The sequence below is a fragment of the Dermochelys coriacea genome, chromosome 7 (genome assembly GCF_009764565.3).
Source record: "Dermochelys coriacea isolate rDerCor1 chromosome 7, rDerCor1.pri.v4, whole genome shotgun sequence".
Classification (NCBI taxonomy): domain Eukaryota; kingdom Metazoa; phylum Chordata; order Testudines; family Dermochelyidae; genus Dermochelys; species Dermochelys coriacea.
Genome location: NC_050074.1, coordinates 120,289,127 through 120,306,570, shown reverse-complemented (window position 1 = coordinate 120,306,570; position 17,444 = coordinate 120,289,127). Strand labels below are relative to the sequence as shown.

The 17,444-nt window shown below is 45.4% G+C and overlaps 1 protein-coding gene across 1 annotated transcript in view; it reads left to right on the top strand.

Annotated features, from left to right (window-relative positions):
* Positions 1-17,444, top strand: part of SORCS3 (sortilin related VPS10 domain containing receptor 3) — a 498,155-nt gene that overhangs the window by 462,230 nt on the left and 18,481 nt on the right. Inside the window, exons 20-21 of the mRNA XM_038411611.2 lie at positions 8,468-8,601; positions 13,804-13,927. Coding sequence (XP_038267539.1) covers positions 8,468-8,601; positions 13,804-13,927 — 258 coding nt within the window. The remainder of the gene's footprint in view (positions 1-8,467; positions 8,602-13,803; positions 13,928-17,444) is intronic.

Here is a 17,444-nt window from a genome sequence, read left to right as displayed (position 1 = left end):
ACCTTAAAAACCTCAAAGGAAGGAGATTCCACTACCTCCCTAGGTAACCCGTTCCAGTGCTTCACCACCCTCCCAGTGCAAAAGTTTTTCCTAATATCCAACCTAAATCTCCCCCACTGCAGCTTGAGACCATTACTCCTCATTCTGTCATCTGCTACCACTGAGAACAGTCTAGGTCCATACCCTTTGGAACCCCCTTTCAGGTTGTTGAAAGCAGCTATCAAATCCCCCCTCATTCTTCTCTTCTGCAGACTAAACAATCCCAGTTCCCTCAGCCTCTCCTCATAAGTGATGTGCTCCAGCCCCCTAATCATTTTTGTTGCCCTCCGCTGGACGCTTTCCAGTTTTTCCACAAACCTTTCCTTAGGGTTTGAAAAACTTCAGGTCGTTTTAGCTGCTGTTTGTGATGTTTATATTTCATTCTCATGTGCTGCTTCACTTTGTGGTTCTGGATAGCTCTGAAAATGATAAAACACCTCAAGATTGGTTTATTCCATCAGTATTTCCAACTTTGCAGAAAATGCTACATAGCTCACAAGTGAACCTGGTCTCACCAGTCTTCCCATCAGTTTCTAGACCAAAGAGATGCAGACAAGCTTCTGAAGGAGCAATATAAATGCCCAGAAATACACACTGCCTTGGCTTGGCTTATTGCTGTTATGAAAAAGATCCATAAAAAAACACTGCAGGAAATAATTAAATAATGTTACCACTTCTCGTGATTTTATTGTAAATCTCAGGATTAGAGCTGGTTGGAAAATTTCCATCAGAATGATTTTTCGACAGAAAATGTGGTTTCCACAAACTCAAAGTGTTCCGTGGACAACATTTTTTGATTTTTCATCAGGCAATCAAAATGAAATATGTTGATATGAATTCTTTCAACATGAGTTGAAACCTTTCAGTTTGTTAAACTGCACCAAAACATTTGGTTTCAAGTCAATTCAACATTAAACTGCATCAACATAAGATGTTGTGGTGCCTATGGGAGTTGCAGTTTGGGTGCTTTGTACCTCCATTCTCTCCTATGGACTCCTTCGCTGATCTGCATCTCCCATGATGCACCTCAGTCTCACTTCATTGAGTCATGGGATATGTGGTCCGCCCAGGGTGCCTGGCACTGAGAGAAGAATGAGGCAAAATCAATTGAATGCTGATAGTCTTCCAATGCCCTTTCCCACAGTTCCTCCCAAAGGGCACCCAAGTTCTCCCACAATTGACACTGTTGTCTGGGAAGAAATCCTAGAGCCTCTCAGCACAAAGAACCATGGGATATGTCCCCCCAGACACACATGGGCGAGTGTAGAAACAGTGAGGATGCAATAATATGGGTAGGTCTTTTTTGTGGGCATGTTCACACCTGAGCTACACTAACCTGGCTGCTCAGACCCAGGGGTGGATCACCGGGGTTAGTTGTTCAGTGAAAACATACCCCCTGAGACCAAACTAACAGGGGTTTGCAACAGTTTAACTGAACTGGTTTAAAAACTGATTTAACAGTTACAGAGGCAGATACAGTTTAAAGTTGAAATGACTCGAAACAAAGCATTTCAACATTTCTGAATCAAAATTGTTTGGAACTTTTCATGTTAGAAAAAGTTTTTTTATTTTAGTATGTTTCAATATGGGACGAAAACAAATACAGAAACATTGGACTTTTCAGTGGGACAGAAATCCTGATTTCTATGAACCTCTGCTCTTGATATTTGCTCTTTTCTGAAAGCCCCAGTTCCAAAGATCATGTGACTATGTTAAAATCTCAGCTTTCATTTTGAAATCAAGTAAATTTCTAGGCCTCATGGCTTCAAGGAAAAGCTTGAAAATGGGATCCAAACTCCAAATATATTGTTTTTTTTTTATTATCCTGATTTTTGGGTCTGTGTCTCATGATTTTTGAATATTTGGGATTGGCGATGTTGCTTAAATATCGCAAAGCCATTAGGCCTGCAACATTTTCTGGGACATTAATAATATGTGAGTACTTGTATAGTGCTTTCCATATTTAATGTATTTGATAAACGTTAGCTATTTTATCCTCACAAATGCGAGTGAAGGAGGTCATGATCATTAATCCCATTTTACACATTGGGCAGCTGAGATCCAGAGTAGTTCAGTGGCTTTCTTAATGCCACAGAAGAGAGTGAATGAGTGTAGCACCCAGGATAAGAATTCAGGAGATCGGAGCGTTCTGCCCTGTGCTTGGACCATTAGACCACCTAGTCTGAGAGCTCCTGTTGCAGTCACTTCTATACCCTTCAATCCAAGTTCCTGACAGAAGTTCATAAAACTCAATTATCTTCACCTTCAGCCTGCAAATACACCTTCTCTCCCTCCTGCTGTGCTCCCCGAGGGGTACCCTTAGCTAAAGTTTCCAAATGGCCAAGAGCCTGTGGAGAGGATCGAATTTAAACTCCGAGCTAGGTGTGTGAAAGAGAAAAATGTCCCTCGAATCTTGTATCATGCTTGTAATTCCCTCAGAATCAAGCACAACTGCATTTAAGATCATAGAATCATAGAATCATAGAATATCAGGGTTGGAAGGGACCCCAGAAGGTCATCTAGTCCAACCCCCTGCTCAAAGCAGGACCAAGTCCCAGTTAAATCATCCCAGCCAGGGCTTTGTCAAGCCTGACCTTAAAAACCTCTAAGGAAGGAGATTCTACCACCTCCCTAGGTAACGCATTCCAGTGTTTCACCACCCTCTTAGTGAAAAAGTTTTTCCTAATATCCAATCTAAACCTCCCCCATTGCAACTTGAGACCATTACTCCTCGTTCTGTCATCTGCTACCATTGAGAACAGTCTAGAGCCATCCTCTTTGAAACCCCCTTTCAGGTAGTTGAAAGCAGCTATCAAATCCCCCCTCATTCTTCTCTTCTGCAGACTAAACAATCCCAGCTCCCTCAGCCTCTCCTCATAAGTCATGTGCTCTAGACCCCTAATCATTTTTGTTGCCCTTCGTTGTACTCTTTCCAATTTATCCACATCCTTCCTGTAGTGTGGGGCCCAAAACTGGACACAGTACTCCAGATGAGGCCTCACCAGTGTCGAATAGAGGGGAACGATCACGTCCCTCGATCTGCTCGCTATGCCCCTACTTATACATCCCAAAATGCCATTGGCCTTCTTGGCAACAAGGGCACACTGCTGACTCATATCCAGCTTCTCGTCCACTGTCACCCCTAGGTCCTTTTCCGCAGAACTGCTGCCGAGCCATTCGGTCCCTAGTCTGTAGCGGTGCATTGGATTCTTCCATCCTAAGTGCAGGACCCTGCACTTATCCTTATTGAACCTCATTAGATTTCTTTTGGCCCAATCCTCCAATTTGTCTAGGTCCTTCTGTATCCTATCCCTCCCCTCCAGCGTATCTACCACTCCTCCCAGTTTAGTATCATCCGCAAATTTGCTGAGAGTGCAATCCACACCATCCTCCAGATCATTTATGAAGATATTGAACAAAACGGGCCCCAGGACCGACCCCTGGGGCACTCCACTTGACACCGGCTGCCAACTAGACATGGACAGTTATTGGAGCGTTAACTGCTCTTGGCATCACCTTGAGTCATTAGCTAACAAAAGTAGTTGTTAGCCAGTAATAGCAGCCCATTGCTCAGGGATTATTTAATTTTATTATTGGATTTGCCAATAAAAATAAAAACGTAGCCCTGTTGAGCCACTCTGTCTTCTTCTCCCGTGTCCTCTTAGACCCCGTCACTGTGCCTTAAGACGTGTAGCTTGATCTAAAGATTATGTATTAACTATATTGATTACTTAAGAATTCCCATTTATCACTTTGAGGATTGACAGGTTCTTGTCCCAAGATCAGGCCCAGTATTATTAAAATTACTGTTCAGTTGGGAACCCCAATGTGCACAGTTGCAACACTCACACTTTAGGAACCCTTCTGTGCTTACAATAGTTTATTAATACCTTTAGCAAAGTCACAGATACTCTCACCCAGCAAGGCAGGTAGAGACAATACAAAATGTACATCTGAACATCCATATACTCACGCCATCCCTTGCAGAGCAACCTGAAATGTTAGCCATTATCTTCTCCATCACCATCACCTTCCTCCTCATCACCAGTGGGTACCATTCTGGCACCTCCCAAGGGTTACATCTCTCTCTCCTCCAGCCCGCAGGCTGGGATATAACTTTTTATAACATGTTACACTGATGCCACTATGTCTAATGCATATTCAGTAGCAATTTCTCCCCTCTTCCTTGTTTGTATTTCCTCACCCTACTAATGTTAGGGTGCTCTTCTCCTAAAGGTCAGTATATTAATGATCTCAACTTATTATCATATATGTCAATTTGTTCGCATGGCACTCTTGTGGTCAGATATCTGCAGATATCCTATCCCAGTGGTTCCCAACCAGGGGTACACGTACCCCTGTGCGTACACAGAGGTCTTCCAGAGGGTACATCAACTCATGTCGATATTTGCCTAGTTTGACAATAGGCTAAATAAAAAGCACTAGCAAAGTCCGTACAAACTACAATTTCATACAGACAATGACTTGTTTATACTTCTCTATATACTATAAACTGAAAAATAAGTTCAATATTTGTATTCAAACTGCTTTATTTGATAATTATATGGAAAAAATGAGAAAGTAAGCAAATTTTCAAGAATAGTGTGTATTTTTTTCATTTTTGTGTCTGATTTTTTAAGCTAGTAGTTTTTACGTGAGGTGAAACTTGGGGGTACACAAGACAAATCAGACTCGTAACAGGGGTACAGTAGTCTGGAAAGGTTAAATGTCAGTGTAAGCCAATGTTAGCTCATGTTCCTGTGGTTGGCTGGTGTTGTTATGGACACAATTTCCTCTTACACACACTATTTCCAGTTCCCCAAAACTTAGGGGTGATCATTAGGCCATTTATCTGTGCCAAAGTTCATAGGCCTCAAGCCTTATACTAAGTGCAGAAGCTAGTGTCTTACAGGGTACGGGCCTGGAGGTTACTTGCATTACAGCTGAATAAAATAAATGCTAAAGCTAGCTCAATGGGCTACAGACCAGTGTTTCTCAAGCTAGCATAACCCCTTTATGTTTGCTATCTAAGTAAGACCAAAAAATGTATCAACGCTATTAATGTTAAACCTATACAACTTGTGTGTTTGTGTATGTTTTAAGAGATTGACAAAGAGCACTTGATCTTGAAGGGTTAAGGGTGGATGGGGAGTGGGTGAATGAGATTTTCTTTGCCTCAGATTACAATACAATTTTCACTGCCTCACGACCCCCCAACTGCCTTTCATAAGCTTCGGGGTCACGACCCACTGGTTGAGAGATAGTTTAGACTTGGCATTTTTGCAACGATTTTTCTGGTGGCCTCAGAGTGCAGCCACCAACCCTGGCTGGAGGCCGCACTGTCACTTTTTTTTCTAAAATTTTTTATTTTTATGTAAGGTTTTGGGTTTTTTTTTTGCAGACTCAATAATAAAAATCACCCACAATTATCTCTATTCTTTCCTGGACCTAACAGAATAGAAACACAAAGAAGGTGCTTGGCACATTCTTGTCTTTTTTTTATTATTGTTTCTTTTGCTTTTTTGGTCAAAGTGGTTGTCTGTATAATAATTCTGAAGTAAATTTAAAAATGCTTTGACATAATAGAAGTCCAAATAATAATGAAAAACATATCTGGGTGGCTTGGGTCTGGGGAGGGGAGGGGAGCTGCGGCTGGCCCGGGGCTCCTCCAGGCAGGTGCAGGGGCTCGGTGCTTCGGCTGGCATGGGGCGCTCGGGGCTTCTGTGGGTGGGGGGCTTGCGGCTCCAGGCAAAGGGGGTCTCGGGGCTCTAGCTGCCTGCGGGGGGCTGTGGGCAGAAGGGGTGGGGTCGGGGGCTAGCTTCCACAAAGGGAGGGCTCTACCTGCTGCCCATGCACCCACCACTCACCTCTTCACCCCCCCGCCCTCCTCCTGTGTCCCTCCTCACTCCCCCACTTGCTGCTCACCTCCTTACTCCTCCGCCAGGGCTCCCCCCCCACTCCCCTCGCTGCTCACCCCCTTCCCCCTGTCCACCTCCTCACCCCACCTTTGCTTGCTTCCCGCCTCCTCACCCCTGCACTCGCCTCCCGCCTCATCACACACACCCCTGCTCGCCTCCTCACTCCCTCACTCGGAGCCAGACCCGCACCTGCCCTCCTCATCCTGCTGCTGGCTCGCTGCTCACCTCCTTACTCCTCTGCCAGGCCCCCCTCTGTCACCTCCACCCGCCACTCGCCTCCTCATTCCACCCCAGCTCAGGGTATATTGAGGCCTGGAACCTGTGTTCTCTGAGCAACTGAGAGACTGGGGCAACTCCTTCACTCCTGGAAAGCTAGTACATGGGTCTGATGTCTGGCTACCTTGTTTTCCCCCTCAAAAGGAGATAACTGCAGCACCCAAGGCCTCAACCAAGCCTGGGGTCCCACTGTGTTAGGTGCTGTACGTACATATAGTAGGAGTCAGTCCCTGCCCTGCAAAGAGTTTACAAGCCAAGTAGATGAAGGAGAGAGGAGAAACTGAGGCAGAGAGATGTAGTGATTTGCCCAGGGTCACACAGGGAGTCTGTGGCAGAACTGGGAATCAGACCTAGCTCTATTTATCCCCAGGCCAAGCATTATCCACAAACCCACCTTTCCTCTCTAACAGTAGTGGTCCATCTGACTACCAGATCTGAACAGCACCAATAAGACATAATCAGCAACATGCCAGCATGCCTAGTGCATCTCAATTATCAATTTAAATTCAATCCCCCACAAAAAAATAAAGCAAGAGGAGGGGGGGGAACAGATGAAGAAAAAGCTGAAGTTCCAACCAATAACGTTAGCGTTTTCTCCATCTGTTTTTTTCTCTTCTTTTTATTTCTGTGGCGAGGAACTGAATTCTCAATTTTCATGCACTGGGAGTGATCACTAGAGTTATTTCTGGCCATTTGCTGCTGTGACAAGATTTCCTGCTGCATCGTCACCTTTTCGACCGTTCGAGAAGCAAGGGAGGTTAGCTGGTTAACCTCTCGGCTCATGCTTCTTCTCAGAATCCTTACTATAGAAAGATAAAGATGGCCCATAATTACCAAAAGTAGAGAAGAAAATACTACCAATGACAGCTGACCCCCAAAAGTTCCCAGGTGTAGCTCTTGATCAAAAAGGAGCAAGAAGTTTAAATGCTTGGCCAGACTTATTCAAACTTCTTTGCTCTGGAAATCTCACGAGACCAAACACTCACAGCAGACTCTTATTAGTACCTGGCTTTGATCGGATCATGAATACCTCAAGCATAAATGTTCTTGGAGCATTTTGGTATTTCTGCTTCATGATGCAGTTAATACCAAGTTCAGACGCTTGTCAAATATTATTAATATTCATCAATCACTAGTTACATTTTCAAATTAGTATCTTTGTACTTTCTGCCCCTTGCACTTGTCAAAATCTCCCTATAGATCTCTGCAAAACTACCTCATTCTCTTCCTTCAAATCCCTCCTTAAAACCATCCTATGCTGTGACGCCCACAAAAAACTCTGACCACTGGCTATTATGCTGAACAGTACTGTGTCATAGTTTTCTTGTGCTCCTCTGTCTGTCTGTCTGTAGCTACCTGTTACCTCTTGTCTTGTAATAGATTGTAAGCTCTTTGGGGTGGCCCCATCTTTCTGTTCTGTTTGTACAGCGCCTAGCACAATGTGGCGTTAGACCATAACTGTGGATATTGGGCACTTCTGGAATGCTATTATTAATAATATTGAAAACATCTGGGGTTTTGGTTTCAAATCATGAAGAAAGAGGGCTGTTTTCAGTTTAAAAGAGTGGCTGGAAGGTCCTTTCTGATGTGTCTTGGTGCTCAGATACAATGATGATGAACAACCATATAAAACCCTAGCTGGACTGATTTTGTGCATCCCTGCTATGTAGGTTTGTTTAATCAAGGGTGGAAATTTGTCCATCCGACATGGCTTGGACGGTTGGTAATGGGTTATGGGCTCTTTCACCTACAGTACTCAGCTTAGCTGGTGAGATTGAAATCCTTAGCTATTTGAGAGCTCTTTGGTGACCTGTGCAATGAGTTGGTGGGTTTCAGTTTGGTTCCTAGCAGACAGATGTCCACGTTATAAAAAGCATCATTCCAACTGGCTCCAATAGGCCAAGGTTTTAATGGGTAGAGAGTCTAAATCACTCTGTAAAACCCTAACAGCTCGTGCATCCCAGCTCCAAGTCTGACACGGTAGTTAGGCTGCATGGGGGAAGCTTGCACACCTGCCTCCTATGATGCAACCCTATAAAAGCTCAACAAAGAATTTGAGTCTGTTAATCTGGTATCATCTTCTGTCATTAAGTAAACTTCTCCATTGCACCAAATTTATGCTGGTGGAACTCCATTGACTTCAAAAAGGACAGCATTTTGCTTTACGTCATTGTAGAACGTTGCTCAGGGAGGACTTACTGAGATGCCTGTAATAATGAGATCACCTCCTGCAGGTCCAGTGGAGCATGTCCATCTGAACGTACCCTTCGTTGCCATTAGGAATAAGGAAGTCAACCTTACTGCGGTGGTATGGCCAAGTCAATCGGGCACCCTTACCTACTTCTGGTGGTTTGGTAACAACACCAAGGTACGGTCCCTTTTTATCATATTGTACTTACTTCAGTGGCTTGAAGCAATGAAAACATGCTACTCTTGCTGGGTTTTTTTCCTTGGATCTAAAAAGGTTTGTTTGGTATCTGAACTTTGCTCATTGTGATTTATTTTCCCCCTTGTGGTGGTGTTGCAGGAGTCATTACATTTTTGCCACTGCTTATTATTGTGCTTGGCAGACTATTGTTATTACCAGAGTTTGCTTGCAACTTAACAAAAATTATATACCACTATATACTGGATAATGCTGGGTGTCAACACAGGATTTAACAGTTGCTGGTGTTCAAGTAACCATCGGTGTTTCCATTATATACCAGTATACAGTGTATAATGCTGGATTCCAACACAGTACTTTAAAGCCGCTGGTGTTCAAGTAACTATCGCTGTCTAGAAATTCAAGCTAGGCTCCCAATGAACTGTTCCTGCCTGACAATGCCTATTATTCAGAGCCATAGGCACATATTAAAGATAAAAGTGAAACCTCTCTTAAGAAAAGGGATTGGCAAAAATCAGTTGCCTTCTACAAAGGATCTCTTTATGAAAAGTTGGAATGAATTCTACAGGAGATTTTGGAGATGTTTCTAAAGGAATAAATCAGGAGACTGCCTACTGGAAATGCTCTTTAATGCAGGTTCCATTGTTTGAGAGACCTGTGGGCTACAGTTTCAGACACTGCCCTCCTTTTATGCAGGTGTAAATTGCAAAGAGAAATAATGTGGTTGCAATTTTGTGTCCACCAGTACAAAGGTGTTTTTGGTCACTTTGTGTCGACATCCCTGATTCACAAGTGCAGTCAGGAACTAAGCATATGTTTTCACGGCATAAAAGGTGTGGTTTTTACTTTGAGCTAGCTATACTCCCCAACTGGGATTGATCTTGACTAACTACATCAAGGCAAGTGCTCAAGTTAGCTATCTTGATGTAAAAATACATCTATTTTTGCTAGGAAGACATAACCTTAGACATCAAAGCAGTATAAATTGCAGGTTGAAAATTGTGCCTGCAGTCATTTGTGCCTGCAAAACTGGAGGATATGTTAAGAATGGGGTATGAACATTTGACCCTTTAAAAATAAGATAAGGATGGGAAAGTGGAGTTAAGTGGCTGAAGATCTCTTCTCAGCTCTAACAGTTCTGCAGTTTGTTTGCAGAATCTCAGATCTGTAAGTGACTGGTTTCCAGTGGAATCCTGTGCGGTTCGGTGTAACCTCGAACCCATGGACAGTATAGGCCGATATAGATGCCATGGCGAGGGATACTTTAGAAATGCATGGAGTAAAAATAGTTAATACTAGTAATACAGCAAGATGATTAGTCATCTATCTAGCCTCATCAGATTCTGTTAAGAAAATTGGGGTTGGCTTTCTGAAGAAGGTGTCATTTTGTGTCACTTTCACCTGTGTCAACCCAGGGATCCAGAATTGCCTGTAGACTTCAATCCGTTGCCAGTTGTTGCCTACATCCTCGCCCTGAAAGCAGGATATATTACAATACCCATGCCCCAGAATCGTGCCCTGTTGCTTCACAGTACTTGGCTTACAGATGGCAAAGGGAATACAGAGATGCGGCACTGGCACCGACTCTCTCTCCCAAACTCTGACGTGTGATAGTAAATGAGCAGGGCACTCTGAATGCAGAGGGGTGACTCGGAAAATTGCAGCCTTAACACAACCCCTGTGTGTTTGTTTAGGTCTTGCGCAACAACAGCTACAGGGGTAATAATAAGGTGTTACCGGGGAGAATGCAAATAACTGATCATGGTTGCACAATGGATTTTCGCACTCAGGGATCATGCATTTTCTGACTCTTCCTGACGGAAATGGTGAATGTTTTACAAGGATGACTCATCGTTTTTTTCTTCTCTATGTCCTTGTACCAGGGTGGCTCGGCCATTAGGGGCTGGAGCTAGCCAATCCTGATGACAGAATGAGGCACACCTGGCAGAGATCAGGGAGATGGCCCTACAAAGAGCCCCAGGAGGATGTGATGGAGAGGGGAAGCTCAGGAGATTGTAGAGAGACTGCAGAGGGTGTGCAAGACTCCTGCAGGGCCAGTGTCAGCAGGGGGGAAGTCACCAGGCCTATGCAGAAGGACAGACTCCTGGCGGGAGGTTCTGGATGGTGGGGGGGGGAGCTGACCCTATTACCATCCATTTCTTCCTGGGATCAAAGCTTGGGGCCCCTCTCTTCAGAAGGGGGAATCTGCCCCTCTGCAGCAGTACCTCCCCCCTCTTTAGCAACCTTTGCATGGGAAGGGGCTCTCGGAGGGGTGGGGGCAGAAGGGAGAGGAGCATAGGGTTTAGCTCCTCTCTGCAGCACCGACCCCTTCTAGCTCCATGGATATTCAAGCTTGAGCAGCATTATCTGGATCCTCTCGTGAACGCTACCAAGAGGGACGCAGCCAAGGCAGCATGAGCCATTTTGCATTGCGGAGCCCATTTGGCTCCCAGATATGCAAATCCCGGCACGCTCCAGAACTGCCCTCTGCCCTCCAGCGCAGCCCTTCGGCTCTGCTGCAACACCACGGCCGTGCTGGCTTCGAGCTCCTGCTGCACTCTCTGGGTGAAATACCTCCTGCCTGCAGGCTTTCCAGCCGCTGTCTCATCAGTACCTGCGACTGCAGGATTATGCTAATGTAATACCAACAGACCCCGGTCATCGGCAGGTGGGATCGAACCTGGGACCTCGGGAGCTTAGTGCATGAGCCTCTACCACGTGAGCCAAAAGCCAACTGGCTGTTAGCTAAGGCTATAAAGCAGACTCATTTTAGATGTCACTCTAAGTGGTCTCGCTGCCACTAGATGGGACAGAACACCACACCCAGGAGGTGTGTGGGTTACACTAAGTCAGGTCACGGGGCATGTGGGATCCTGCTCCAATCCTTGCTTAATGTGCACAGCTGTAGGTCAGGGATCTGCAGCTAATTCAAGGCAAAAGGCTGCTTTTCTTAGAAACAATTGGCTCAAAGTACAGCTACGGGCTGCATCTGAGATACATGCCTGCTGTCTTAGAGTTGGGGGTAATTTATACATCCTTGAACCAGCTGCTCCCTGTTGGGGCTGGAGGCGAAAGCCAAGGAAGGACAGGCTGCGCTTTACCCAGGGATTCTGCTGGGAGTTCCAGAGATATCCCTGTGCTCGCAAACTCGCACATCCCTTTCCTGCTCGGGCCACCTGCCATTTCGAGAAGATCTAAGGGTAAATCTAGGCCCCGAGGTGTCACAGCACCTAACGCCTCATATGCAGCTTTGCAATCCCAACAGTGCACGGCAAACTTTGCCCCACACTCAAACCCATTCTTTAAAGAGCCCCACTGCAGAACAACTTCCATATTAAGCAGACCCTGGACAAGGCTCATTTTCTCCCCTCTCTCTTCCCCCCCACACACTGACAGAGCCACTGTAGTGAATGCTGGTCTGCTGCTTTTGCATTATAACCAAAGGCCAGTTTGCTTGGATTAACACAGGTTCGGTTTAATAACTGTGTCCGGCTGTCTATAATATGTTTGCGCAATGAACCTTAAACGACTTGATTTAATTTAGAGTTAGTTCCCAGCCTTGCCGCTTGAATTAAATTGAAGGAATTGGCTGAATGTTAAAACACATGATGCAGGTGAAATCAGCCTTAATAAACAACATCCAGCACAGGCACACACAAGAAAAAGGCAGTTTGAAGACAACATTAGCTGCTGTTATTTGGAATGGAATCATGGCTGGTAACCTGTAGACAATTGCTAATGTTCCCTGCGGTTTAGAAGCACCCCTGTTCTTCTGCTCCTATGTAGTGAGTGTTTAGCTCCTAGGCATAAACACTATAGGACTAGTGTGACCAGACTAGTTCACTCACTCGGTCTCTGAGTCCTGTATGACCAAAACATCTGGGCTAAGGGGATCTGCCTGCCGTTGCTTGGTGAGTTGCTTGGGATGAGTCATGCCATTTGACTAGTCAAATCTGAGTTTTACTTGGCATGGCTCAGGCTAGCAGTGTTTGCATCTTGAGCAAAGGAAGGTTGCGTTCCCCAAGGAGAGCAAACACTGCTAGCCTGAGCCATGCCAAATAAAACTCAGATTTGACTAGTCAAATGGCATGACTCATCCACTGCTGTGAAATAAAGGATTAACCTCATCCCATGGAGGCAAACTGACCCTCTGATGAGAATAAAATGTGAGAGATGTGAAGGAAAGGGGTAAGGGTTTGGGTGGATTTATTTATGAGGAAGGGGCTGGTTTTGTGGCCAAGGCACTGTAGTGGGACAAAGGGGTCAGATTCCTGGCTCTGCCACAGATTCCCCTTGTGACTTTGGCTGTCACTTAACCTCTCTGTGGTTCAGCTCTCATCTCTATTTAGGATAATAATAATGCCTCGCACTTTTCATCAGTAGATCTCAAAGCACTTCACAAAGGAGATCAGTGTCATTAATTCCATTTTACAGATAGGGAAACTGAGGCACAGAGGCAAACCCGCCTGCCCAAGGTCACCCACTAGTGGAGCAGGAAGTAGAATGCAAGTCTCCTGAGCCCCACTACTGGTACAGCCACTACACCACCCTGGCTCCCTCGCAGGGATGCTGTGATGATCCATGTATTAATGTCAAGTCCTCAGAAACGACAGTGATGAGGGCCTCAGTGCTACTGAGATAGCTAGGCAGAGTTAAACATCTAGCTTGAGTTAGGCATGACTGCCATTGCTTGGGTCTGGATATTTTGGGGGAAGTATGGGGGGGTCCGACCTGGCTCCAAACTCTCATTCAAGGCCATCTCTGTATATCGCTTGGCTAACCAAGAGCTGTGGGGCGGGAGGAAGGAATACTGCATTCTGCAAATATTGTCACTCCAACTATGGAGTTGCTCATTGTACTGTACTTGGGTATAACTAGGAGGAAGGGGGATGCAGTTCAGCAAACGGAAACTTTTAGGCTGAATTTCAGGAACCATTTGCAATAGTCAGAGATGTACCTGGCTGCAGGAGCGTTTCCATAAGGGAAGTTTGGGAAGGGCTGTGACTTGAGATATGTATAAACGCAGAAAGCCCTGAGAAGCAATGCTGTATTTGCTGGTGGTGGGATGGATAAAATGGCTCCACAGGGCAGTTCCATGTGTCATTTCTGTGAGTCCAAGAAGATACTGTAACCCCAGGCCTAGAATGCGGTTCTGTTGTCATTGCTTGTGTTTGGCTTTTGCAGCCCCTCATCACCCTAGAAAGCAGCGTCTCCTACACCTTCACCACTGAGGGGACGAACACCATCACGGTGCAAGTTTCTGCTGGGAGTGCCCTCCTCCAGGACACCAAGGACATCGCAGTGCATGGTATGCTCCACCAGTTGCAAGCAAAGCTCAAGCAGGGGGCAGGCAGAACCCAAGGGTCTTCCAGAGTCCAGCGGAAGACAGCGGGCAGTGGCTTCCTTATTGAATCTCAGTACAGGACAAGACTGATTATCCCAGGGACCAGGTCCTGGATTATCAGGGCTTGACATGTTTGGAGGATCCTCTGACTCCGGGGCCTGTTGGCCAGCTTCCCCAATTGTAAAGGAGACCAGAGAGCAGGTTTGATTGAGCGAGGATCCCAAGAGGGAGCGATTTGGTTAAAGCACATTAACAAAATCCATCTAGCAAAGCTCTTTAGTTAAATTGCTATACTGCTTCCTCTGGATCTCGGACTCCACCCTGTTATTTCTGTTATTTCCCAGGTTACTGGGAACTTCAAAAAAATCAAGGCACTGAGCTCCAGATCCTCTAACTCCCATTGTAATCAAGGGCGTATTTGAAATCAATGGGATTTAGGTACCTTACGACCTTTGAAATGACCACCAAATGAAATTAATAGGTAGCAGGTTTAAAACAAACATAAGAAATTATTTTTTCAGGCAACGCACTGTCAACCTCTGGAACTCCTTGCCAGAGGGTGTTGTGAAGGCCAATACTATAACGGGGTTCAAAAGGGAGCTAGATAGATTCATGGAAGATAGGTCCATCAATGGCAGGAATGGTGTCCCTAGCCTCTGTTTGCCAGAAACTGGGATTGGGTGACGGGCTGGATCACTTCATGATAATCTGTCTGTTCATTCCCTTTGGGGCACCTGCCATTGGCCACTGTCAGAGGACAGGATACTGGGCTTGATGGGACCTTTGGTCTGACCCAGTATGGCCGTTCTTATGTTCTTATGAGGATCTGGGCCTAGAACTTCACAGTAAAGATACATAACTCTGAGCTTTATAGCTCATATCAGCACTGCATGGGAATCCACACAGCACTTACTGAACCTTGGCAGTTCTTGCCTGCACTGGGCACAATACAAATCCTGGACTGGATTCACAGCGGGGCCATTCCAGAGTCCTGGTCAGGCATATGGAGGGGATACCCCCAGAACATCACAGACTTCTCTCCCTGTGCCGCCCTCAGCTTCCACTATCCAGTTCTCACCAGCTAACGTCAGGAACATGGCCCTGCTCGGACAGCAAGGTTTTGATATATGTGCACGTCAGATGGTGGAGGTTGCACTGAATGTTTGTCTCATTCCAATGAGTACCTGTTGAATTAATGCTCATGTGGCTACTAGAAAGCTAGCTGTTGAAATTTAATAACCAGATAAATATGTATTTATCAACTGTGTAGCTGTAGAAATGCCATGGATTTTAATAATCTGCTAACATGATTTAATAGCACACAGTTACTATTAGCCTATGTAAGTAAATCTGTATTTAATCAGCCTCATTTCAACTGTGGTCAGAGGCATTGTAAATTTCTGGGAAATCGTTGTCTTTGGAACTGGGAAATAAGTTTCTTCAGGAAATGAATCCAACAGAGCTTGAACACGTGCTGAGTATCTGCAACCCACTGGGGAGAATATGTTAGAGGTGCCCCTCTGTGCCCAATACACAAAGGATATGAGTCTTTTAGAGCAGTATCTAGCAAAGTGGAACTCCTAAAGTCAAGCTGTAGTAGCTCATTCGTTTAGTGCTGGAGATCACCAGTTTGATCCCTTGTATGTGAGCCAAGGTGGAAGATGTCATATATGAACGGGCTGTCTGGTTTTGGATGGATGGTTGGAACCACTGTACTAAGGACAGAAGACTTGGAGGCTGGGTTGAGTTCACCATACAAAAGTCGGTTTCACTTTGGGCAGGTCTACACTTAAAAAGCTGCATCGGCGCAGCTGCACCACCATAGCATGTTAGTGAAGATGCTGCTATGTCAGTAGGAGAAGCCCTCCCGTCGGCAGAGTGCTGTCTACACCAGGGCATAGGTTGGTATAACTGCATCTCTCAAGGGTATAGATTTTACATGCCCACGAGCGATGTACTCATACCGAGGTTTGTAGTGCAGGCCTGGCCTTTGTTTGCCTTTTGTTTTTCTATCACGTGTATTTTATTTAATAATGCTATGGCACCTATAAAGAAAGGACAGCCCTTGCCATTAAAAGCATGACAAGACCTGTGTTTTTTATGGCAACATTTGTGGCATTCCTTATTGATGCTATTGTCAAGTTAATTTACCTGCGTATTATAATACCCAGCTCTTTATAGGCTTTGCATCTGTACATCTTAAAGCATTTTACAGAGGAGGTCAATATAATTGTCCCCATTTTACCAAGGGGGAAACTGAGGCACAGAACAGGGATGTGACTTGCCCAAGGTCACCCAACAGTCCAGTGCAGAGCAAGGAATCCATGTCTTCCAAGTCCCAGTCCATGTCCAAGCCCTGAGGCCACCCTGGGAAATTATTATTGACATTCTTTTATTTGTATTGTGGCAGTGCCTAGAGTTGCTGACCAGAGCCAGGACTCCATGATGCTCTCAAAGTACACACGTGAATCACAAAATGCCCCAGAAGTCCCTGCTCCAGAAAGAGTTTATGTTTAATGTTGGCTGCTTCACCTGGGTTCTGTATGCTAATTATTGAAACCTCCAGACATCATAATGGCTCAAATCCATCTCACCCTCCATAAGAACGCTGGTCTGAAATGCTCAGAGTCAACAAGCCAACCTGGAAACCAAAATCTCAAAAGAAAACAAAATAGCCCCCTAAAATTCACACCTTGCAGCATGGCTAACAATTCCTCCAACGCTGGCCCTCAGGGGCACAAGCTCTAGGTGTGGTGGAAACCTGACTCCCTAACGTACTGGAAGAGCTTGTGTTGTGTCCTCTGGCAGTGGCTGGTCCTCTAGAGGATAACAACCTACTGCTGCTACCACCTGATGGAGTTATCCCTTTAGCTCAAGTGGTAGACATCTAAGCTGTGATGGTGAAGGCCCCAAGTCCAAACACATCCAGGGAGTCATTACATCTGCAACTGAGGGAGCTCTGCTGTTGACTGTGGAAAGCCAAATTCAGGGCATCAGAGGCTGAGACATCCCAGTGCATCCTGTTAGACTTTGTGGTGTTGCATTAGAATTACAGAGCCACATGATAGCATAGTGAGGGAGACATTAGGGGGTTGTGGGCCAGGAAGGAGCAATACCTTAGACGAGACTTGAAAAGAAAGGATGAGTCAGAGAGATACAGGGAGGCACGTCCAGAGGCAGGGGATTGTGCCAACAATGGGGAGATTACAGTGCAGGCCAAAGGACCGGTCTGGGCTTGGGTACTTTAAAAAAAAATTGTCATTGAAACCAGCCTGGGATGCCACCACCTTAGCTATCAATTAATTGCAGTGTCTTGTGAATAGCCTTCCCTGGATTTGTGTGTCATTAGCACTATTGGTGTCTGATTTATTGGGGTATTAACCATTCCTGCAACGTTACAGGAGACCAAACAGCTAATGCCTGCTTTTGGAAAAATGCATTCCTGACAGTCAGTGTTTGCTCTGCAGAGCACACTGCATGA